The sequence below is a fragment of the Schistocerca cancellata genome, chromosome 11 (assembly GCF_023864275.1).
Source record: "Schistocerca cancellata isolate TAMUIC-IGC-003103 chromosome 11, iqSchCanc2.1, whole genome shotgun sequence".
NCBI classification, from domain to species: domain Eukaryota; kingdom Metazoa; phylum Arthropoda; class Insecta; order Orthoptera; family Acrididae; genus Schistocerca; species Schistocerca cancellata.
This window is the reverse complement of record NC_064636.1, coordinates 148,841,962-148,867,300: the sequence shown is the minus strand read 5'-3', so window position 1 is coordinate 148,867,300 and position 25,339 is coordinate 148,841,962. Positions and strand designations below refer to the sequence as shown.

The 25,339-nt window shown below is 37.6% G+C and overlaps 1 protein-coding gene across 1 annotated transcript in view; it reads right to left on the bottom strand.

Annotated features, from left to right (window-relative positions):
* Positions 1-10,671, bottom strand: part of LOC126108627 (NADH dehydrogenase [ubiquinone] 1 alpha subcomplex subunit 10, mitochondrial) — an 81,499-nt gene extending 70,828 nt beyond the window's left edge. The window contains exon 1 of the mRNA XM_049913939.1: positions 10,317-10,671. Coding sequence (XP_049769896.1) covers positions 10,317-10,490 — 174 coding nt within the window. The 5' untranslated portion in view covers positions 10,491-10,671. The remainder of the gene's footprint in view (positions 1-10,316) is intronic.
* Between the last annotated feature and the right edge of the window lie 14,668 nt (positions 10,672-25,339).

Here is a 25,339-nt window from a genome sequence, read left to right as displayed (position 1 = left end):
ACTGTATACAGTCATGGTAAAGAAACTTCTAAAGAAACTGAGATTACTGCATAATAGGTGTAAAACTAAGTGTAGGGCTACATATAGAGAAAGATGCCAAATGCATTTCATTTAGCTGTAAAGTGAGCACGATTCCTTCAATGACTATGTCAAGTGATCTTTCACAGAACCCAAAGACATTTTGGTCCTACTTAAGGACTGTTAGTGGTACCAAAATTAGTGTCCAGCCTCTAGCAAATGAGACAGAACTGAAATTGAGAGTAGCAAAACAATAGCTGAAATCCTTAATTCCATTTTCAAATGCTCCTTTACAAAGGAAAACCCAAGAGAATTCCACAATTTAACCCTCATACCACTGGAAAGACGAATGAAACAAGTATTTGTGTCAATGGTGTCGAGAAACAGCTGAAATTGTTAAAATTGCACAGAGCTCCAGGGCCTGAGGGAATCTCTGTCAGATTCTATACTGAATTTGTGGCTGAGTTAGTCCATCTTCTACATATCATCTATCGTAGACCCCTTGAAGAAAAAAGCTGTGCCCATTTCTCGGAATAACTGTCTACAAGAAGGGTAGTAGAAGTGATCCACAATACTACTGCCAAATATCCTCGACATCAATTTGTCGTAGAATCTTAGACCGTATTCTGAGCTCAAACATAATGACGTATCTTGAACAGAATGACCTCCTTAATGCAAACCAACAGGGATTTTGAAAACATCAATCGTGTGAAACCCAACTCTCACTTTTCTCATATGACATATTAAAAGCTTTGGATCAAAGTAACCAGGTACACACAGTATTTCTTGATTTCCGAAAAGAATTTGACTTAGTACCACACATGCGCTTATTGTCAAAAGTATGATGATATGGGATATCAAGCGAAATTTGTGACTGTACTGAGGACTATTTGGTAGGGAGGGACAGCATGTTATCTTGAATGGAGAGTCATCATCAAATGTAGAAGAAACTCTGGTGTGCCCCAGGGAAGTAATGTTGGGACCTTGCTGTTCATGTTGTATATTAAAGATCATGCAAACAACATTAATAGTAAAATCAGGCTTTTTGCAAATGATGCAGTTATATACAATGAAGTGCTATGTGAAAGAAGCTGCAGATCTTGATAAGATTTCAAAGTGGTGCAGAGATTGGCAACTTGCTTTAAATGTCAAGAAATTTAACATTGTGCACTTCATTAAACAAAAAACATAGTATAGTATGACTGTAATATCAATGAGTCACTGTTGGAATTTGCCAACTCACACAAACACCTGGGTATAGCACTTTGTAAGGATATGAAATGGAACGATCACATAGGTTCAGTTGTGGGTAAAGCAGATGGTAGGTTTTAGTTTATTGGTAGAACATTGGGGAAGTGCAATCAATCTACAAAAGAGATTGCAGTTGTGCATCCAGTTCTAGAATATTAGAATATTGCTAGAGAGAGAGAGAGAGAGAGAGAGAGAGAGAGAGAGAGAGAGAGAGAGACCTGAACCAGATATGCCTAACGGAGCATACAGAACATATACATGGAGAGGCAGCACGAATGGTCACAGGTTTGTTTAAGGACTGAACTGGAAGACAATCATGTAAACTGTCCCAAAAAAAGTCTATTAACAAACCAGCTTTAAATGATTACTCTAGGAATATACTACAACCCCATATGCATCGTTCACATAGGGATGGTGAAGATGAGCTTAGAAAAATTACTGCACACATGGAAGCATTAAAACAATCATTCATGTTGTGTTCCCTACATGAATGGAACAGGAAGAAACCTAATAGCTGGTACAATATGCTGTGCCCTTTGCCATGCACCTCACAGTGGTTCACAGAGAATAGATGTAGATAGCATGAAACACACTCTACACTACCAGTCACTATAACAAAACAACATATTGTTAAAGAGCACAAACAACATTTCAACAAAAACATCACAAACACCAACCACATAACACTGATTTCACACTTCAAAGAGCACTACAGCGTGCAATGTTTATTCCTTACCCAAAAAGCGAAAGCATTGAACTGTCAAAAGGCACACACAAAAGAAATGCTGCCACCATATAGGTGCATCTACAAGAACTATCCTACAACATTTCATCCACTTACATATGCAAATGCAAGTAAACAGACAACTGAGTATCAATATTATGGTTGTAAACTTGCAGCTTGAAACCCATTCGCAGAAGGTGATACAGTAATAATATGTCCACAGAGAGCAAGTACTCGTTAGCTGGTTTTATTTATTTATTTATTCTTTTTTTTAAATTATAGAGCTATTAAACTTCTTAGAAGGCCATATGTATTTCCCACTAAATTAATTCCCATTATGTCAAGCAATGTAGGTTTTGAACATAATCATCACAGCAATTCCCAACATTTAGCATCACTCACCTACTCTGACCTGTTCTTTGTCATGATGTGCTTTTTGTACAAATCATGATCTAAAGGATAAATAAGAAATAAAATACATAACATCTACATGCCAATACATTTACTCTCTAGACTCATCTATGGTTAGTAATTAGAATGAACATAAAATGAACTGTGAAATTTACAAAGTAATAATAATAATAATAATAATAATAATAATAATAATCTGTATAGACTATGCACCTCTTCGGAACAGAGTTTCATGTTCTGGTGCAATAGTCTATAACAGGTTGCCAATGTGCATTATTAGACAGGAAATTCAAAATCCTGAATACTACGAAACATGGCAGTAAAGGAATACCTCATTACCCCCTATCCCTATAATCTATCAGAATAGCTGCACTCCTTCAGGAATGTAAATTTCATGTAAGCCTAATGTTTATATTAAACAAGTTTTAACTTTGACAGTCCACTGATAATGGTGTGCATAAAATTACATAAATGTTTTGTTTAAAAATGGCAACTGAACAGCATATCCTTCATGATGGTATTTAAGGAGAATGACTGAACTAATGGATGAGTGAGCACACACACAACTTTACTAAATGGTGTGAAACACGTTGCCTCAGTCTACATACAATTTTAAACTACCTTTTTAACGAATCTCAGGGGACCAAAAAAGAGGGTTTTCTTTAAATAAGGGTTTAGGTCAAAATGCACTAAATAAGTGCTCCACAATCAAAATTGGGACCTAGGCTATTTAGGCCATGTAAATACTCCATAATCACAAACTCACCTTGTGCTGCATACAAAAACCAGTGAACATGAAAATGTTTCTTGGCAAATTTAAAACTACCCAATATAGTTATTTTTTTATTTATTTCTAAATGGCAAGGTATTTTGGATGTTAGGTCACATCAAAAGAAGTCATCAACTAATATCTTGATTTAAAAAGAGAAAATTTTATTTAGCTAATGGCACTCAATGAATTAGACATCACAATAATGAATAAAACTGCTATACAGTCTTTATTTCTGAAAAAAATCTAGAAGATTAGTCTGCTGCTTCCTTCCAGCACAGCGTACTCCTAGAAGTTGTTGTTGTTACACCTGATTAATACTGTTAAGAACTGACTCATCCACAACAAAGGATGAGAAATACTTTCTAACAATCTCATGTCCTTCCACAGCTGCAGAAAAACTTGGTGTTGGTGAGTCCACATCCTCATCATCACTGCGATTCTCTTCAAAATCCCGAATAATTGTTGGCTTCTGCTGTATTGTCAGTTTTCTTCATTTGCTGGCCATATTACATCAGACACGACAGCTGGAGTGCGGTAGTGGGGAAGAATTGTGTTTTCAAATGATCAGTTTAACATTCACCAATCTCAATAACTTCACAACTATTGGTACAAGACCAATATCCGAACGCTAATGCGGACATCGCTTTTAAGAATGCAAATGATCAAAGCCTAACATTACGATTTAGTGTCTGAAAACAAGAAGTGCAGCTTCAGACCAAATTTTAATTTGCGAACTCTAAAACTTATTCCTTAAAAGCGGGATTTAAAAGAAAGCGTGATTCGTTAAAACTGAATTTCAGGAACACTGTTTTTATGGTGTTATCGCTGGGACCAACGAAAGTATTCTTTAAAAGCAGGTTTGTTAATACGAGGTTTTATTGTATGCTGTATATGAATAAGCTATGAGTATTTGATCCATTTCGCATGTATCATAGAACTTTGACATATGTCTGACTTTTATTCATATAGGTAGAAAGAGTATATGTTGCCTATACATATTCACAGTTGCCTATAAATATTCACAGTTGAAATATGGAATTTTTTTTTGAGACAGTTCTCTCAGCCAAAAGCTTTTTAGGCTACAAAAAATTAGAATAATCAAAGGTGTAAAATGAGATAAATAATAATAGTAATAATAATAACAATTCACTCTCATAAATCTTAGCAAAAAAGGAACCTTACCTATGAAGCCAACGAACACCAGTGTAAATAAAAATGGGACCCTGCATTATGGGAATGTTAATTACAACTATCATTCCCCAGAAATTAAATCAATGAATGACTTGAGAATGTTCAAGTCAGCTGCCAAGGTGTATATGATTCATCACTGCTCCTATAGCCTGCACGAGTTCCTACAGCAAGTATGCTACATGTCTGTCGCATAGTGGTGTACTATATGAATGTTACTAGCTCGTATCAATCTGTATGTACAGTACACAAGCTTTCTGATTTTTATATGTTCTCTTACCACCTGTACACTATAACTTAGTGCATATTTCATGTAGAAATAATGTAATTAATGCAAATTAAAATAATATTATATTTTGTTATTCACTGACTTATCCATCAGATTGTACCATTTGTGAACTACACGATTACCTGGGCCAACGATATAATCAAATGTTCATGCATATCCTCTCACAAAAGATGGGTCAACTGAAGCATCCGATCCCACCCGTCGGCTTTGACCCGTGAAGTAAGGCTGTTGTGGTGTGTGACGTCACGACGGCGCAGAATTTAGTTTGTGAGAGTGGCGTGTTTGTAGGTGTCATTTTGATGTGATCGGTGGTGCTCTCTGGTGGTGTGTTAGGTGATGTTTCTGGTTTAGTTTGCGTATGTGGCGTGTTTATAGATGGCTTATTGGTGCATTTGCTGGTTATGGGGTTCATTTGCGTGATAGCATTGCACGTGAGTGGTATCGGGACTGTGCTTTCAGCAGAATATTTTTCAGTGCGTTAACAATTTTAGTTTTGTTATTTTGACGTTATTGTAGTTTTTTCCTGTTCGTCGTGTGCGAATTTTGGTAAACTGCTTTTTTTTATGTCTCTGGTAGATATGGATATGACTGACAAGGTCAACAGTTTTCGCTTGTCGGCGATGATGGGGGACAGTGCGTTGTCTCTAATAAAATTTCTTCAACTATTCAGATTTTTGGATGAAGTCGTGAAGTGTTCAGTATACTAAAGTTCCGGTGTCTCGGGCTAGGGACGGCTGTATGTGGAGATGTCGTAAGGATAACAAGTCAAGGGAAGTGTTCGATTCTAATTTTGTTGGTTTGTTGTGTTTTTTGAGGTAGTGATGATTGTGGACGTGGTTGTAGTTTTGGGTTTTATGATTTGGTATCAGTAGTTTCTGTTGACCTATATAAGTCAAGGGAAGTGTTCGATGCAAATGTGTGGTTGTGGCTGTGGGTATTCCGGTACCAGGAGTTGCTGTTGAGCTATATAGGTCAAGGGAAGTGTCCGATTCCAGAGGATATTGTGTTTAGTGGAATTTGGAGAGTTTTGTGTTGTCGGTTTTTTTCGTCGTTTTGTGTGGTTTGGTATGATGATGTGTGTCTAAATTTGTTTATATTTACTTTGTCCCCACCCAAAAACCCCCAATTTCCCACGCCTGTCCCGTTAGTTTCATTAGGTTTTTTTTGGAATGTGTGTGTGTTGGTTTTTCAATGTATTTTCATGTTTGTGGTCATGTTTATGTAATGACGTCATAAGCGCCATATTGGAGTCGCAGCGTATGGTCGTTTCCGCCATATTTGTGACGTCATGGGTCAAAGCAGATGGTTGGACCTGAAGCTTCTGGATTTCTCAAAAGACATGTGGAACTAGTCAAGGTACACATTAAAATGAAACAATGAAAGTACTACTACAGCAGGTGTAAACAATGAACTATTATCAATCATAGTTTAAAATGGATTGTTTGCACTAAAGAAGGCTAGAAACACTATGGCACAGAGTTTTTGAGTTTGTAGACATCATGGTGTTATATTTAATGGTGCTCTCTGGTGGTGGATGTGGACATACTGAATTCAACGTGAGGTACTGAGTTCATCTGAGTTTTCATTGTCATTGTGCTAATGTGGTTTGAGTTTAGGTAGCTGGTGCAATAATGTGGTTTGTGGTAGCGTTTTGAGTGAGTTATGAAGGTTCTTTTTTTTTTTGTTTATGTGTTTGGTGTTTTTGTTAGGTGTGATTAGTCTGGTGTCTGTTGTGCAGCAAGAAGTCTAATTTTTTTATCGATTTTATTGTTAGGCATGGATATGACTGTGAAATTCACGAGTGTATCATTACATTTTGAGATGGGTGGTGATATGATGTCTGTCATACAGATTCTGCAGATTTTCCGTCTTATTGTTGGATATGTTAGCTGTTACGTTTGTGGCAACAACATAAAATTGACAAGAGTTCCAGCACCTCAGAGCATGGACATGTACGTACGTGTGTGTGTGTGTGTGTGTGTGTGTGTGTGTGTGTGTGTGTGTCGGGGGGTGAGGGGAGCAGTGCAGTAGCCAATGTAGGTGGTACTGGCGGAGGCAAAACATCACAATTACTATACAAGGTGCCCCATTTATCTTGACCATCCTAAATAACTGTTTACCCAGATGCAAATTACAAAATGTTTCAAGCAAATGTTCTTTAGTCGTAAGGGGGATATCAATCAGCATGATTGTCTTCATTGTAGCTTTGTTTTTTACAAAGACATGAACAGCAGTATGACTTTTTTAAATGGCACCCTGTATTTTTTATTTGGTAATTCATTTACTCTCCTAAAGACCTATTGAGAAATGTATCACAATGTACGATTCACTGAAACACAACGTTATTAATTACGTAACACAACATTGACGTTGACGCTCCCAGCACTTAGTACAGGTACTTGGGGTAATGGAACACAACCACGCGCTGACGTTCACAGAGGACAAATGTAAACATAAGTAGAATGCACACCCGTTAGTCCGTCAACGATAGTCAGTTGAAGAGTTGTGTGAGTAGAATGTACACCAACGAAGAGAAGGTAGAAATGATACTCATCTATGGGGAATGTAAGTTAGCAGAACAGTAATTGCAATACTCTTTTCTTATGTACGGGTACATTTAGTAGAGTAGTTTAATCCTTTTAAATACTATTGTGTAGAGTAGCCATACAGTAAAGGCTGTCCTTCCTAACTACCTCAACATAACATTTCTTTTATTGTTGTTGAAGGTAGGCGAAATGCTACACAGGCAGCGGAACTGTACAGAGAGCGATATTCTGACAAGAACCCACCTTCCCGTGGATGTTTCCTCATCTTGTTGTGATGCTTCAAGAAATGAGAAGTTTCAACCCACTACAACGCAATCGTCGTAGCACTCGTGCACTGTTCTTGCTTCAATTGCTATGAATCCACATGTGAGCATACAACAGCTTGAACATGAGATTGGCATTCCTAAAACCAGTATATATCATATTCTTATATGTCACTGGTTTCATCCTTACCATGTACACCTACATCAAGAACAGCATGGGAATGATTTCCAGAATTATGCACAGTTCTGTCAGTGGGCACAGCAGCAAATCCTCGCCAACCTGAACTACTTCTCCAATGTTCTATTTACTGATGAACGTTCCTTCTCAAACAAAGGACAGGTAAATACAAGGAATATGCATTATTGTTCCAGTGACAACCCACGATGGCTTAGACAGGTGGAACATCAGCGTCAATGTAGAGTCAACGTCTGGTGTGGGATGCTTGGTACTACAGTTATTGGCCATTATTTCATCAACGGTAGTCTAAACGGCACAGCATATGCTAACTTCCTCAGATGAATTCTTCTCTTCTGGATGAAGTGCTGGTAAGAACCATGATTCTTATGTGGTATCAACACGATGGATATCCAGCACATAATGCCTTACGTGTATGTTGTGTTCTGAACTGAAAGCATCGTGCCAGATGGATTGGTCAAGGAGGAACAGTTACTTGGCCTTCTAGGTCTCCTGATTTAATCCTCTGGACTTTTTTCTATGGGGATGCATAAAAGACATTGTCTATCGCAAGCAGTAAATAATTCTTTCATTCAATGAATACACCAGTATCAGTGTCACCACTTTGAACACCTTTGAATGTTCTACTTCTTGGCAATGGTACAGGAGAGTCAAGGTCAATTTTGTGTTATGTTTTTACTTGGTTTTCATTTATTTTCTGACAACTCCACCAAATGTATGAGTTTGTGATCCTGGGCTTAAAGTCAATGTTATGTTATGTAATTAATAACATTGTGTTTCAGCGAATAGTACACTGTGATACATTCTGAACAGGTCTTTAGGAGAGGAAATGAATTACCAAATAAAAAATATAGGGCGCCATTTAAAAAAGCAATACTGCTGTTCATGTCTTTGTAAAAAACAAAGCTACAATGAAGGCAATCATGCTGATTGATGTCCCCCTTGCGGCTAAAGAACATTTGCTTGAAACATTTTGTAATTTGCATCTGGACAAACAGTTATTTAGGGTGGTCAAGATAACTGGAACACCCTGTGTAGTAACTGTGATGTTTTGTGTGTTGTATATTTATGGTAGGTCGGTTGGGTTTTTGTAGTGAATATGGGGTATTTGGGTTTTTGAGTTGTTTGTTTTGGTTCCACTTTTTAGAGTTTTAGCTGTTGGTTTTTTGGTATCAATAGCTGTGGTTGAGCTATATAGGTCGGGGAAATGTCCTATTCCCCTTTTTCGGGTGGTGGTAGTTTGTTCTTTGGTATCAGTATCAGCAGTTGAGCTTCATACATCAAGGGAAATGGCTGATTCCTTTTGTTTTGTTAGTGCAGTAGAATTCTATAAATTTTTTTATATTATTTATTTTGGGATAGTGCAGTGTTTTTTATTGTTGTATATTTAAATGTTCCCGTCCTAAACCAATAAATTTCCGCAGTTTCATTTTATTTTTGGAGTGATACATTGTGTCATTTTTATTTTGTTGTTGTGTGTTGGCGTGTGTATCAAGTGACGTTATCATTTTGTATACGCTGGAAGTAGCCATTTCCATCATACTGATAGATGGAATCGGACACTTCTGTAATACCAAATACTGCTCCTTTTCATGAAAAAGTAGCTTTTAGGCGCAGAGAGTATTGTTTTCAGAAGCCAGTGGTTCTTTATAATAATCAACTGCAGGAAACACAACAAATCCAGCATTTCCCATTGCAGGAAAATCACGTCTCTCAGTAAATGTAAACATTATCTACAGCAGGCTGTAGTGCGATGTTTATTTAATCGTTGCGATTAGCTAATTTTGTCTTAGGGTCATTGTCAAGCCCCTAGGTATCACCACCTCCAGCGGACAATTCTTACTGAACCGTTCAGCTTAACATTTATTTAAGCATCTGAAGGCTGTGGATCCCCACAAATACAACATTTTGAGGACTTTGCCTAGTACGGCATGGGATTCTGTAATTAAATACCAACGCATTTGGAAGAAGATGCTGAAGTTCAACGAATGCATACGGTTCGATAAGAACTGTCTACAGGAGGAGGAAATACTGAAGTGCTCGGTAATGACGCCTAGTCGAAATTGGCTAATTGCACGATTAAATAAACATCGCATTAAAGCCTACTATGGACTATGCTTCCGTTTATTAGGTGTCTGGAGGCTGTGGATTCCTACAAATCCAAAATTTTACGGGCCTCAGTGCTTTCTTTCCCGTTCCTCATGATAATATTTAAATTAAAGACTATAGCAAGTACAGTGGATGTATCAAACCAATTGATCCAGTGCTGTTATGAGTATATTTGGACACTAACCAGAAGTTAAGTACCACCGACATTTCTTACAGTTCACTTAAACATTAGGGGTTGTTCTGCTACACAAAGATAACACAGGGCAAATTCAAATGGATCAGTACAACATTACTTGGCTGTACACTGCTTCGATTCTGTTAGAAAGTAACTGGAAATTCAGAGTCACAACTGTTTCGTCTGCTCTCTTCCTGATCTATCGTCCAACACTGGCATCGTATAGAAATGCGTTATTTGAAATGTTCCGTTAGTATTAGCTTACTTCACGATACGATTAACGTTTAGCAAACGTCATGTTCCTGTACATATTCCACAAGATTGAGTTTCTATGCTATGAAAACATAACCTAGATTACTAGAAATTATACCAACCTTATAAGGCCAAGGTGCTGGTCTTTTATAATTCTTGTCCCTCAGCGCTTTTCCTGATATTCCACATACTTGTACTTGGAATAATCCGCCAACATTAGGGGTTGCTCTGCCACAGATTAGGGGCTTGGACCCTAATACCCTGCCCAAAGTGACCTTCACACATGCCAATGCCATACTTCACTTCCTACAGTGTTCTAAAACAAATAAATTGTCGCGCTAGCAACACAAACTTTCTGTTATTAAAAATTACTTAATTGGCTGTACTTTTCAATAAATGCTCTTTACACCACATTCGCACATCTCCTTCCCCCCACCACACCGCCTCTTTAATTCCACACATACAATAAAGTCTCTGGTGTTACCTATACAGTAGAAAGACTGTGGTAGAAATATCTCACTCAATGGTGCTACCACAATCTGTGAAGCTACATATGTCTACCTGTTTTCCTAAAATAAAATAAAAAAAGATCTGGCTTAATTTTGTATTTTCATTTTATATTTTGGTTTCCGCACAAAATAGTCACAAATATTACGTGTCCATATGTTTTGTAGGCTTTTTCAATAGCCTCTGGAAAGTGGAAAACTGGAAACTATCGATAAACGTAAGTTTATGAATTATGAGGTTATCCTTCCAGTATTTCCGAAGAGAAAAGGCACTTTAGCAGCAAAACAAAGTTTGTAGATGTACGTATTGTGCATTACAGTGAAGCAGACATCTCGTCAAATGACAGTAATTCAGACATTTCTGACTGCTAGCTGTCAAGTGAATTTAAATATATTCCCGTCGCGTTTGTTGGTAATTTTGTTATCGTGAGCGGTTTCAGTTCTCCGACTTTATTTCGACGTTAAATAGCAAAGCGAGCGTCAATGTCCTGCAGAATTTTGTTATTTTTATTGGTTTGTTGTTTATGAAATTCCGATGTTCTTGCTGTATTCTCTCGTTTTGTGTTTTATTGCATAGTATCGGGTAAAGCATTTCGTTCAAAACACACATTCATATGTGTGTTACCGTACTTTCTCTAAGTCTCATTATTTCTTAGAGTTATTCGTCTTAAATTTTTCAGAATGTTATTCTTTTTTGAATTATGGATTTGTAGCAAAAAACAACTGTGATGTGCAATTATATTTTGGTTTTGTGTACCAGTACCCGCTCCGCTGTTACCTTGTTTCCTTTAATATACACTAAAAAAGAACGCATGTGGTAGTAAAATTAATATCTCTCAATTATAAAAGGAAGTGCTAGTAAAGTAATACTCAGCTACAAAAACTATTAAAAATTCCAGCGCTCCAGAAGACAATGATGAAAGTGATCAAAGTAATTATGAAGATTTCCCACAATCTGATACTGTCAGTATATTGCGGGACAAGGATACGGGTAAGAAGACAGAAAAGGTCCTGGTACTTGGCAGCTGTCATGTAAGAGCTTACAAAGCCCCTACATAAGGACTACAATGTCATCAGTGTTTTTAAACTCAATGCTAGACTCAGTGATGTTACTTGTGACCTAGACTCCTTGGTGGGAAATCTTGAAGAGCATTGAATAATAATAGTAGGTGATGAAAATTGTTTTACCTTCAATCACAGTTGAGGAATACATCACAAGTATTGCCAAACATCACATAGAGTTGTGCCACTCTTCCAGCACTTTCTTTGTCCCCAGATGAATTGCCATGTGTAGCATGTACATACCGGCTTCATAGATCGTTGTGGGAGGCAGATTGTTTGTACATTCAACTTAATGATGCTATGCCACTTAATTGATAACCTCTCACTTTTAATAGCTTGCATGTATATTCAACAAGGAAAAGTGTGATTGCCAAGCTCATTACCGAAAACATTACATGCAAGCAGGAAAGCACTTGCCAGTCCAAGTAGTAGTTAACTCTATTTTTTAGGATGAAGAACAGATAAAGTTATCGCATACTTGTTTTACTTTTTGATAATTATTTCTCTCGTGTCAAAGGTAGCATCAAGGAACCTGTCAGAAACACAATAGATAAACTGTAATGCTTGAAAATATTTTGTCAAAACATAAGTTAGTAAAATAAAAAGGTATGGTGCTGCTGTCTCTTCAGGGAAGAGGTGATGCATATGAAGCTATTGCTGATGTACTCTGCTTCGTGGAACACTGCACAGAAGCTGCAGAAATTAATGAGACACATTGAAATAGTTATAGAATTGGTTCTTACTATTGTAAGCCCAACGTCAGACAAGGTGGGGTGGCAATTTACATGCCCAATACCCTTAGGTCAGAAGTCATAGATGTACCTCAGTACTGTACTGAACAGCATTTTGAATGCTGTGCTGTCAGATTAGATACGGAAACTCAGTGCCTCAAGATAATAGCAGGTTACAGGGCACCTGTGGGAAACAAACAAAAGTTGCTTTCTCAGCTATATTGAGTTCTTATAAAACTTTATGGGAATGACAATATGAAAATAGTTACAGTAATTTTCTTTCACATAATGTCAATCATAAACAACTTGAATGATTGTTGTCCACTTTCAACCTACTCTCTATGACCATTTCCAACAGAAGTAAATGGATACACCTGGATCAAGGCTGTTAATCTGTTAATAGAACCTGTTACTGTGTGTGGCAGGGGGGGGGGGGGGGAGGTGGAAGGCTGTAATAAACAGTCTGTCTGGTCATGATGGTAAAATTATAACCTTCAAACTTGCCAGCAGGAAAACAGTAACTGGCCGCTCCCAAGTTAATATGTTACAGCAAAAAATACCGAATCTTCTAGTTTGTTTAGAAATAGTTTACATCAGGAACACTAGGATACAACAGTGGGTTCTTTACTCACTCCTTGATGGGCACGAGTAGAACCGAGAACATGCGAAATATTAGTTCTCTTATTACAAGATAGATGATAAGATGTACTTACCTTCGTGTAATCCATTTCCACAGGAATGTTCTGAGTATTTACAACTGTCTTTGCATATTAAAGTATCAGTGGATAAAGACAATTTTACAAGATGCTTCAGATGGAGTACATAGGCATAATGCTCAAAGTTAAAGTTCAGCATAAGACATGAAATACACTGGTGCCCTATCTAAGACAATGCTGAAATATTAATTATCGATCACAAACTGAGGTAATCCTTCCTCTGCTTGGCAATAACTCTGTGTGACGCAAAGTGAGAGTGTGGTTCAGCCAGTGCCTCCCATTCGTCATTTCCGTATACAGTGAGGCATCGCTATCTTCTGTGGTATTGATGTGAGGTGCTAAGTTTGTTACAGTACCGCAATCTTTAGACGATACCACAAGTAGTATATCAAGCAGGCACCATTCATTCATTCATTAAGTGATCATGTTACAATGATACAGGATTTGTTATCACAATACAATGAAAATTGTGAGCTATGGGGTCTTTCATGAGGATTGAATGCACAAAATGTGGACACAGTTTTTAAACCGCAGAAAAGGGTCATAAGAATAATAACCAGAAGAAGTAGACCATCTCACTGTACAGAGCTACTTAAAACAATGGGCATCTTTATGGTACAGAATGAGTACATCTACCAATCTGTGGTGCATATAAGGAAAAACATTACTAGTTACTTCACCAATAGTTCTATACATAATCATGGAACAAGAATCAGTTTGGGGTCACATTTACCCTGGAAAAACAAACAAAAAACTCAAAACACAATCTTCTGTCAGGGGATAAAATTGTATAACAACTGCTGTAGCAACTGAAACAGTTTACTAAAATACATCAGTTTAAAAAGACAGCTGAAATGTTTTTCACAAGTAATGCACACTACACAATTAAAAATTGATTAGAATAGTGGGGAGTATTGAAAGAGGATAACCACAATACCTCGTCACCTTTCAATATATTATCAAGATTTACTGCTTTCACAAGGAAATCATGTGTCAAGTTGCAAAATTCATTATAGTAATGTCTTCGGACTCAGTTTTTCAGGTGAAGCGAGAAGCACTGTTCAGTATGCAGGGAATAGAGTCCACAGTTGATACAAAGGTGCAGAAGCAGCAGCAGCTTTGCAGTAGAGAAGGCATCTGTGAGTGACTTTAGTGTGTGCGGCAATGGAGAATTGTGTGAAAATCAAGAAACATTATCAATAGGTACTAACCGAATGTGGCAGTGCAGCTGTTAACACCTCATATTCAGGAGAATGGAGTTGCTCTGTCCAGCTGTACTGATTTAGATCTTCGTAAATCACTTGGGCAAATGCCGAGACAGTTCCTTAATCGACGTCACACCTGACCACTGTCCTACTCTCGTAGACTACTTTTTCTACCCTTGTAAAGCATGTTATGTATGCTGTGTGTTGATTTGCACGTATTACTTTGAGAAATCCTACATCATTGTGAGATGATCCTTGGACGACTCAAGACAGAGAAACAGATAGCTCAAAAACATACATACACAGAGAGTATATAAAGATGCTTTTATGATATAGGGCAGGTAGTCTGCTGTGGTCTCGATGAAGGAACTGTTACAGAATTTGTCTGAAAAGACTTATGAGGTGTGACTGAAAAGTTCTTGGTCCATCCAATAAAGGTTGTCAGTAGACCATATGTTAATGGCTATTTTTCAGCGCAGTCCACTTTTAGAGCCACACACTTTTGCCACCAGTGCTGCAGACCCACTCTACCCTCCTTGAAGCAAGTTTCTTCATGCACGGCAAAACAGACCTCCACCACAGCCACAATAGAGAAATTAAAAATTAAATGTTCATTGACATCTAAAGAGGAAAAAGTTAAAATTTTAAGTTTCTTCTCTGACTCATAGTCAAGAGAAAAGATAGTTCATGAATTCAACGTTTCTTATCGTTTAGTTAAACTAACCCAAAAATTGGTGAAAGAGCAAGGCATTCTTCCTGATGAAAACAGCAGAAGGTGCCCAGGTTGCAAAGATAGCAAAAGAGATGTTATAAATGGAGTTAAAGTAACAAAGCAGAAACGACTAGTGGTGTCAAATTTAAATGAACTTTATGTAGCTTTCAAAAATTCTCATTCTGAATGCAAAATTGGAAGGTCAAAATTTTGTGACCTCCGCCCTAAGTGGTGTATTTTGGCTGGATCCTCAGGGACACACTCTGTATGTGTTTGTTTATATAATCAAAATGTCAAACTGATGATTGCGGGTGCAAAACTCGGTGATCTTAACTACAAAGAGCTACTAGATTTAATGGTCTGTGACACTAACAGTTATGACTGCATGATGAGTTTGTGTAATAAATGCCCTAGTAAGGAAACTGTTACTGAATTGTTTCACAAATATGATGGGGAAATGCCAGACATTATTACTTTCAAATAGTGGGTCACAACTGACAGGGCGGAAATGATAACAGTGGTTAAATCTTGGGAAGCGTACTTGGAATCTTTAATTGATAACTTAGAAAAGCTCAAAAGTTACCACTATGTTTCTAAAATCCGAAGTAAGTTTTTAAAGGACAAAAAATCACAACTTCATGAATCTGAATGCATAGTGCTAGCTGATTTTGCAGAAAATTTTACATTTGTGATTCAGGATGCAATACAAGGGTACCACTGGGTCAATGACCAGGCAATAGTGCATCCATTTGTTCTCTGCTTTAAAAATGATAAAGATGAAGTTTGCAGTTCTTCAATTTGCATTCTAAGCGACTGCTTGGAGCACAACACTTTCGCTGTACATGTGTTTCAAAAGCATGTAATAAATTACATAAAAGAAAATTTTCCCAAGGTTGAGAAGCTGATATACTTTTCAGATGGAAGTGGTAGTAAGTATAAGAACAAAAAGAATTTTTCAAGTCTGTGTAACCACAAAGTAGACTTTGGGTTGGAGGCTGAATGACACTTTTTTGCATCTTGCCTTGGTAAAAATGCATGTGATGGAGTAGGAGGTACAACAAAATGTGAAGTAAGTAAAGCCAGCCTACAAGACCAAACACAGACCAAATTCTCACAGTACAGGACAAGTATGTCTTTTGCAAGGATAATATTAAAGGCATTACCTCTTTTCTGATCAAGAAAGAAGAAGTCATTCTGCATATGAAAACAACACTTCAAACCAGATTTGATAACTGTATAGCAATAAAAGGAACAAGGCGTTTCCACAATTTCCTTGGCATTGCAGAAAACTTAGTTCGATGCTATGTAACATCAGATACAAAAATTTATGAGGATCGTTATGTCAGTAAAATTATGTCTCTGTCTTTAATGTTGAATGACATAGTGGCATGTGTGAATGATGGACAGTGCTGGCTTGCAGAGGTTGAAAGAATAGGTTTGGAAAGCAATGAAGTTTATGCGCATTTTTACCACCCTGCTGGCCCAAGAACATCATTCAAGAAACCTGCTAGTGACAAAGTGTGGATACCAATGAAAAATGTTTTAAGGAAACTTTCAGTGCTTGAACTGTCTGCCCCTGGTAGCTGAGAGGTCAGTGCGACGGAATGTCATACATAACGGCCCGGGTTCGATTCCTGGCTGAGTTGGAGAATTTCTCCGCTCAGGGACTGGGTGTTGTGTTGTCCATACCATCATCATTTCATCCCTATCAACACGCAAGTCACTGAAGTGGCATCAACTCGAAAGACTTGCACCAGGCGAACAGTCTACCCGATGGGCATTTCCAGTGCTTGAACTTACCACAGCAACTGGAAGGTCTCATTCTGTATCACAGAAGCTGTCTGAAGAAATAACTGTTCTTAACATTCACCACCAGGTTTAGGAACAGTCGCAGCTCAAATGATGTTAATTGAAAATATTTATTTTAAGTATGTCAAAACAATATAAATGTTAATTTCAGGTATGTTTCAAGTTTTTGTATATAATTCAATACTGTACTTCAATAATAATTGATTATATCCCACCAATATCACACATGAATAGGCAACAGCCACAAGATCAGTTGTAGAGTAACGTGAATTATCTCCTCATTTTCAAAAATTCATATTTTTATTCACAATAAGATATCAATGTTGAAATTTTTACAGTACGTTGATATCATATAGGTGTACAAACTGTGCAAAAGCATATCCCACCTGAGATAACTAACCCCAAAATTTACAAAAAAATGAAAAATTTCAAATTTCAAAAATTCATAATAACTTAAGAAAACATTTGTAAGTGTTCTTGCTCTATGTAAGGCTAGAAGTGTATGATCATAAATCACTCCTTGTTTGTTATTTTTTGGCCAAAAAAGTGGATTGTTGAAAATTTGGATACAAAATTTTGGAGTTAATTTTTACTGGTTATTTTGGAATTTAGGGTATTTTGTGTAATAGACAGTGTGGTAAAGGACACCTTTCTAAAAACAATCGTGTCAATTGCAATGTTGCGATTTAACCCAGTGCAGAGATATTAATATTTTTGCTAATGTCTCCAGACTGAAAAATCATCGCGCACCTACAAATAAAAATGGCCACTGTTCAGTAAAGGTGAAAGATAAAATAAAAAAAAAAAAACTGTTTTGAACTTCTCAATTATAGGGTAATTACATACAAAAAAATTAAAATATTTAAAAATGGTCAAGCAACCATCACTGGACCACTTCATATGGATTGACCCATAATTTTTCCTGGGGGCATGCAACTCTACTTTATGCTTAAGGATGATGGCATCCTATTGGGTAAAATATTCCAGAGGTAAAATAGTCCCCCATTCGGATCTCCAGGTGGAGACTATTCAGGAGGATGTCCTTATCAGGAGAAAGAAAACTGATATCCTATGGATTGGAGTGTGGAGTGTCCCTTAATTGGGCAGGTAGATTATAAAATTTAAAAAGGGAGATTGACAGGTTAAAGTTAGATATAGTGGGAGTTAGCAAAGTTCGGTGACAGGAGGAACAGAACTTTTGGTCAGGCAAATACATGATTATAAATACAAAATCAAATAGGTGTAATCCAGGAGTAGGTTTAGTAATGAGCAAGAAAATAAGAGAGCAGATAAGCAACTATGAACAACATAGTGAACACATTATTGTAGCCAAGATAGACACAAAGTCCACATCCACCACTGTAGTACAAGTTTATATGCCAACTAGCACCGCAGATGATGAAAAGATTGAAGAAATGTATGATGAGATAAAAGAAATTATTCTGATAGTTACGGGTGTGAAAATTTAATACCTATGGGGTGGAATTCAATAGTAGGAAAAGGAAGAGAAGGAAAAATAGTAGGTGAATATGGAATGAGGGTAAGGAATGAAAGAGGAAGCTGCCCGGTAGAATTCTGCACGGAGTATAACTTAATTATAGCTAACATTTGGTTTGAGAATCATGACAGAAGGCTGTATACATGGAAGAGGCCTGGAGATACTGGAAGGTTTCAGATAGATTATATAATGGTAAGACAGAGATTTAGGAACCAGGTTTTAAATTGTAAGACACTTCCAGGTACAGATCTGGATCGACCACAATTTATTGGTTATGAAGTGTAGATTAAAACTGAAGAAACTGCAAAAAGGTGGGAATTTAAGGAGATGGGACATGGATAAACTGAAAGAACCAGAGGTTGTAGAGAGTTTCAGGGAGAGCGTTAGGGAATGATTGACAAGAAAAAGGGAAAGGAAAGGAATACAGTAGAAGAAGAATGGGTAGTTTTGAGAAATGAAATATTGAAGGCAGCAGAGGATTGAAATATTGAAGGCAGCAGAGGATCAAGTAGCTAAAAGGACGAGGGCTAGTAGAAATCCTTGGGTAACAGAAGAGATACTGAATTTAATTGATGAAAGGAAAAAATATAAAAATACAGAATACAAATGTCTCAAAAATGAGATTGACGGGAAGTGCAAAGTGGATGAGCGGTAATGGCTAGTGGACAAATGTAAGAACTTAGAAGCATGCTAAGGGAAACATAGACACTGTCTACAGGAAAATTAGAGGGACCTTTGGAGAAAAGAGAAAACCACCTCTACGAATATCAAGAGCTCGGATGGAAAACCAGTCCTAAGCAAGGTGGAAGGAGTATATAGATGGTCTATGCAAGAAAGATGTACCTGAGGGCTGTATTATAAAAATGGAAGAGGATATAGATGAAGATGAGATTGGAGATATGATACTGAGTAAAGAATTTCATAGAGTACTGAAAGACCTAGTCGAAATAAGGCTGCAGGAGTAGACAACATTCTGTTAGAACTACTAATACCCTTAGGAGAGCCAGCAATGACAAAACTCTTACATCTGGTGAGCAAGATGTATGAGACAGGCGAAATGCACTCAGACTTCAAGAAGAATATTGTTGTTGTTGTGGTCTTCAGTCCTGAGACTGGTTTGATGCAACTCTCCATGCTACTCTATCCTATTCTTCATCTCCCAGTACTTACTGCAATCTACATCCTTCTGAATCTGCTTAGTGTATTCATCTCTTGGTCTCCCTCTACGATTTTTACCCTCCACGCTGCCCTCCAGTACTAAATTGGGGATCCCTTGATGCCTCTGAACATGTCCTACCAACTGATCCCTTCTTCTAGTCAAGTTGTGCCACAAACTCCTCCCCAATCCTATTCAATACCTCCTCATTAGTTATGTGATCAAGCCATTTAATCTTCAGCATTCTTCTGTAGCACGACATTTTGAAAGCTTCTACTCTCTTCTTGTCTAAACTATTTATCATCCATGTTTCACTTCCATACATGGCTACACTCCATACAAATACTTTCAGAAACGACTTCCTGACACTTAAATCTATACTCGATGTTAACAAATTTCTCTTCTTCAGAAACACTTTCCTTGCCATTGCCAGTCTACATTTTGTATCCTCTCTACTTCGACCATCATCAGTTATTTTGCTCCCCAAATAGAAAAACTCTTTTACTACTTTAAGTGTCTCATTTACTAATCCAATTCCCTCAGCATCACCCGACTTAATTCGACTACATTCCATTATCCTCGTTTTGCTTTTGTTGATGTTCATCTTATACACTCCTTTCAAGACACTGTCCATTCCATTCAACTGCTCTTCCAAGTCCTTTGGTGTCTCTGACAGAATTACAATGTCATCGGTGAGCCTCAAAGTTTTTATTTCTTCTCCATGGATTTTAATGCCTACTCCGAACTTTTCTTTTGTTTCCTTTACTGCTTGCTCAATATACAGACTGAATAACACCGGGGAGAGGCTACAACCCTGTCTCACTCCTTTCCCAACCACTTCTTCCCTTTAATGTCCCTCAACTCTTACAACTGCCATCTGCTTTCTGTACAAATTGTAAATAGCCTTTTGCTCCCTGTATTTTACCCCTGCCACCTTCAGAATTTGAAAGAGAGTATTCCAGTCAACATTGTCAAAAGCTTTCTCTAAGTCTACAAATGCTAGAAACATAGGTTTACCTTTCCTTAATCTTTCATCTAAGATAAGTTGTAGGGTCAGTATTGCCTCACATGTTCCAACATTTCTACGGAATCCAAACTGATTTTCCCCGAGGTTGGCTTCTACCAGTTTTTCCATTCGTCTGTAAAGAATTCGTGTTAGTATTTTGCAGCTGTGACTTATTAAGCTGATAGTTCAGTAATTTTCACATCTGTCAACACCTGCTTTCTTTGAGATTGGAATTATTATATTCTACTTGAAGCCTGAGGGAATTTCGCCTGTCTCATACATCTTGCTTTCCAGATGGTAGAGTTTTGTCAGGTCTGGCCCTCCCAAGGCTGTCAGTAGTTCTAATGGGATGTTGTCTACTCCCGGGGCCTTGTTTCGACTTAAGTCTTTCAGTGCTCTGTGAAACTCTTCACGCAGTATCATATCTCCCATTTCATCTTCATCTACATCCTCTTCCAGTTTCATAATATTGTTCACAAGAATATCGCCCCTGTATAGACTCTCTATATACTCCTTCCAGCTTTCTGCTTTCCCTTCTGTGCTTGGATCTGGGTTTCCATCTGAGCTCTTGATATTCATACAAGGGATTCTCTTTTCTCCAAAGGTCTCTTTAATTTTCCTGTAGGCAGGATCTATCATATTCTACCGTATCTTCTTTTGCCGTCGGCGTTGTCGTTGTTACCGTGAGACACCGTTATACCAAGAGGAAAGGCGCGTCGATCTTAGAGCATGAGATATGATGACCTTAAGCCATTGACAACACACAACGGTCACGGTAGCACCTGATTCCAGAATAGCTGCAGTAGTTAAGATCTACGAACTATCCCCTGTTGACCAGGTCCCCAAAACTTAACTCGTAACGAGATCCCTTCAAAGCAGATGGTCATAACGATCGTCTATAAGGGCTTCATACAACGAGAAGAAATGTTACGGTTTATGGAATAATAACAGATACGACCAAACTGTCTTGTCTCTTCTGCTTTATTTAACATAACTTCGTTCACAGTTTCATTTCGCATTCACCACTCATTCACCGAAACCCTTTGATGAACAGTTTTGGTTGCTTAACACCAACAGTCAATGATAATGACACATCTTTTCTCCTTTTTATAAATTGAAGCCCGCTCTCCGTGATATAATTAAAAAAAACCGGTCTCAATACCGCGTCCCTCGTGAGATGCGAATAGACTTATCCCGGAATTGATCGCCCTGTAGGTGTACTCAATTTAATGACCACACTTCGCTGTCCGCTATTTCGCGTAACTGAATGTCCATTTGTTAGTCTGATTATACACTGTAGCTATTTAAAATTCACCCCTATATTTTTCACAACGCACAATTAGCACTTCGTTACTTGTTTGTTTTTTTCTAAGAGTAAACGAAAAAAAAGACACCATATAATCGGCTTAGTCGACATAAAGCAAAACAGCTTAATATGCCCAATTTCACCTCTTCTTATAGGATCGGCTACCTTACTCATTAATTTACTACATATTATTTCCAATAACACTAAACAGGTATCGCTGTTATACTTTAATTGTATTCAAAAGCATGTTACTACTATTATGACCAACCAAATCGTCACAAATCGCGCGGCGTGCGTTTTTAATGATAACTTTACGCTATTCAATTAAATCGTGCGGCATGCGTTTTTAATGATAACTTTACGCTATTCAATTTCCGTTACAGCTATCTTGACTCGTAATGTTACACGGCCCGCCAGACTGTGATGTCTTGAAGAGGGTTCCAGACAGAACAGGTTGTTGTTGTTGTTGTTGTTGTTGTTTTGTTGTTGTTGTTGTTGTTGTTGTTGTTGTTGTTTTTTTTTTTTTTTTCAACCGACTGTGCAAGGCAGGGATCACAGCCAGGTTCGATGATTGGCATCCTAGGCCAAAACCCTTATTAGGCCACTTGTTTAACTAGAGAGGATTTGGCCCTTTTCTGTTCCTCTTAATTACACTTTTAAATCATCCATCCTCGCTGTTCGGTGAGAGGATAAATCGTATTTCAGCGTCGACATTGTTGCTGATACCAAGAAGGTATCTCATGGAAATCGTCGGTACATTCTTTAATTTTCTTTGTAAGTTAGTATAAGTACGTATTTATCCATTGGTGCTTTTATTTAGTCCACTGAGTGTAGTCTTGGTATCATTCAGTGTTTCTTGAATCTATATTTTGCTCATTATTGATAATACTTCTTCAGGTCTATGTGAGGGCACAAGCCTTTAATTACATCAGTATCACAATCTGCCAGGAGGTAGCTCCCTTCGTGAGGTATTTTCATTATTTTGTATGGACCTGTATATAAATATTGCCATTTCTTATTCAGTCTTTTCCTGGTTGATGCTTTTGGGTGATTTCTCAATAAAATTTCTTCCCCTACATCATATGTAACTACTTTCTTCATATTTTTATCAAAACGGGTTTTTCTCAATTGTGCTTGATGCTTCAGGTTTTCGTAGACCTTCTTCACCATATCTTCTTTCTTGGTAATCTTTTGTTCTATCGCAGGTAATTTCTTCATCCATTCTGGCACAATACTTTCACCAAATACTATTTGGTTAGGTGAATAACCTGTCGATAAGTGTGGTAAGTCATTATACACTTTCTCAAATTCATAAATCCAATCGATCCATTTATAATGTTGTTTGGGTGTGTATGTCGGTAAAAATCGGTTCAACTCTCGGAAGATTCTCTCTACCGGATTTCCACAAAGGGTAAAATCTTGAGATGTAAATGTGCTGGATTCCTTGTTCTTTCATAGTGCCTCTCCATACTTTGCTTGTATAATAAGCAGCGTTGCCTGTCAAGATCATTATAGGTTTGCCAAGCTCAGTTATATAGTTGTTGATAAATTTGCGTAACATGGGTCGAACGTGGAGATTTTTCAAAGGATATAATTTCACATATTTTGAAAAGAGATCATAGAAAGCCAATACATATTTGAACCGTCCACGTGTCATGGGACATGGTCCACAGACATCACATGACACCAACATTAAAGGTTGTTGTGGGATGATAGGATGTAATTCTATCTTCCGTCAATAGTTTATGGGTTTCGCCTTCTGACATATTTTGCACTTCTTAAGAATATTTGTAGCTATACGTCCCAAATTTGGATGATAGCAGTATTGTGCTATTTTGGCTGTACATTTAGCGGCACCAAAATGACCCCAATTCAAGTGAGTGTACCATACTAGTGATTCTAAATATTTATTTGGAACACAAACTTTCCAAACATCTTCTTCATCCTTCTTTCGATACAATATTCCAGATTTTAATTGATACTGTTCTTGAGAGTGACTTATCGTTTTGCTTTCAACAGAATGCCTAATGGCTTTCCACAACTTATCATCTTCTTGCAGTTGTGGAAGACTTCGACATAGCTGTGAAATCTGCCTCTCACAATATTGCCTTGATAAATTCATGACTTTAAAGTCAATAGTCCGTTCTTCACACTCGTCGTCATTCTTTCTTTTCAGTAGTCTTGAAAGAGCATCGGCTATGATGTTGTCTTTCCCTCTGATGTATTTGAGTGTAATATCATATTCTTGCAGTAGCAAGGCCCACCGGGTTAAACGTGAATGGAACATCCTTCCTGTTAAAATAAAAGATAAAGCTTTGTGGTCACAGAATACAATGATCTTCTTTCCATATACAAAATAGCGAAACTTTCTAAGGGACCAGACCACGGCCAGTACTTCCAATTCAGTAGTACAATATGCACGTTCACAGCTAGAGAGTGTTCTGCTGGCAAACCCAATTATTTTGATGGTAACGATATCTTCTGGATTGTCCATCTGGAAAAGAGTGGCACCCAATCCTGTTTCAGAAGCATCCGCAGCAATATAAAAATCTTGATCAAGTCTCGGATGATGTAACAGTGGAGCATTAGTCAAAGCATTGCGGATGTTATCAAAAGCTTGCGTGCATTCAGAATTCCACTCCCACATGACATTTTTTCTTAACAGCCGTAACAAACAGTCTTGGCTTCCTAACTGATTGGGTAAAAATCGTCGAAAAAATGAAACTAAGCCGATAAATGACTTTAATTCTGTCCTATTTTTTGGATAAGCACATCTGTTAATCGCATCCATCTTTTTAGGATTTGGTTTTATCCCTTCAGGAGTAATTATATGTCCAAGAAATTTCGAGCAAACTTGGATTTGCTCAAATTTACAGTAACTCCGTATTCCAAAAATTTCGCAAAAACTCTTCTTAATAAGCCCAAATGTTCCTCCCAGGTTTCAGAAGCAATTAGCAAATCATCCACATATAAAGTAACTTCATTCAAAAGGTCTCTGCCCAGTACGGTATCTAATGCCGATATGAAAACACCACCGCTTATTTTCAACCCAAATGGCATGACGGTAAACTGGTAACGTCGGCCCAGAAAAATGAATGCAGCATATTTTCTAAATTCTTTCGATATTCTAGTTTGCCAATATGAACTACGCATATCCAAAGAAGTTAAGAAGCGGGCACCATAAAACTTTTGTACTAACTCTTCTAGGTTCTCCGGTCGCGTTTGTACAGGTATAATGATCTTATTGATCTCTCTGACATCCAACACCCATCTGATGTCACCATTGGGTTTAACTACTGCCACAAGAGTGTTACAATATTCGGAATCTGAGGGCTCAATAATACCCCATTCTAACATTTTATTGATTTCCTTTCTGACTACTTTCTTTGTCCATGGGATAAATAGGAAGTATGACAAAAGGGTTTATGTGCATACGTC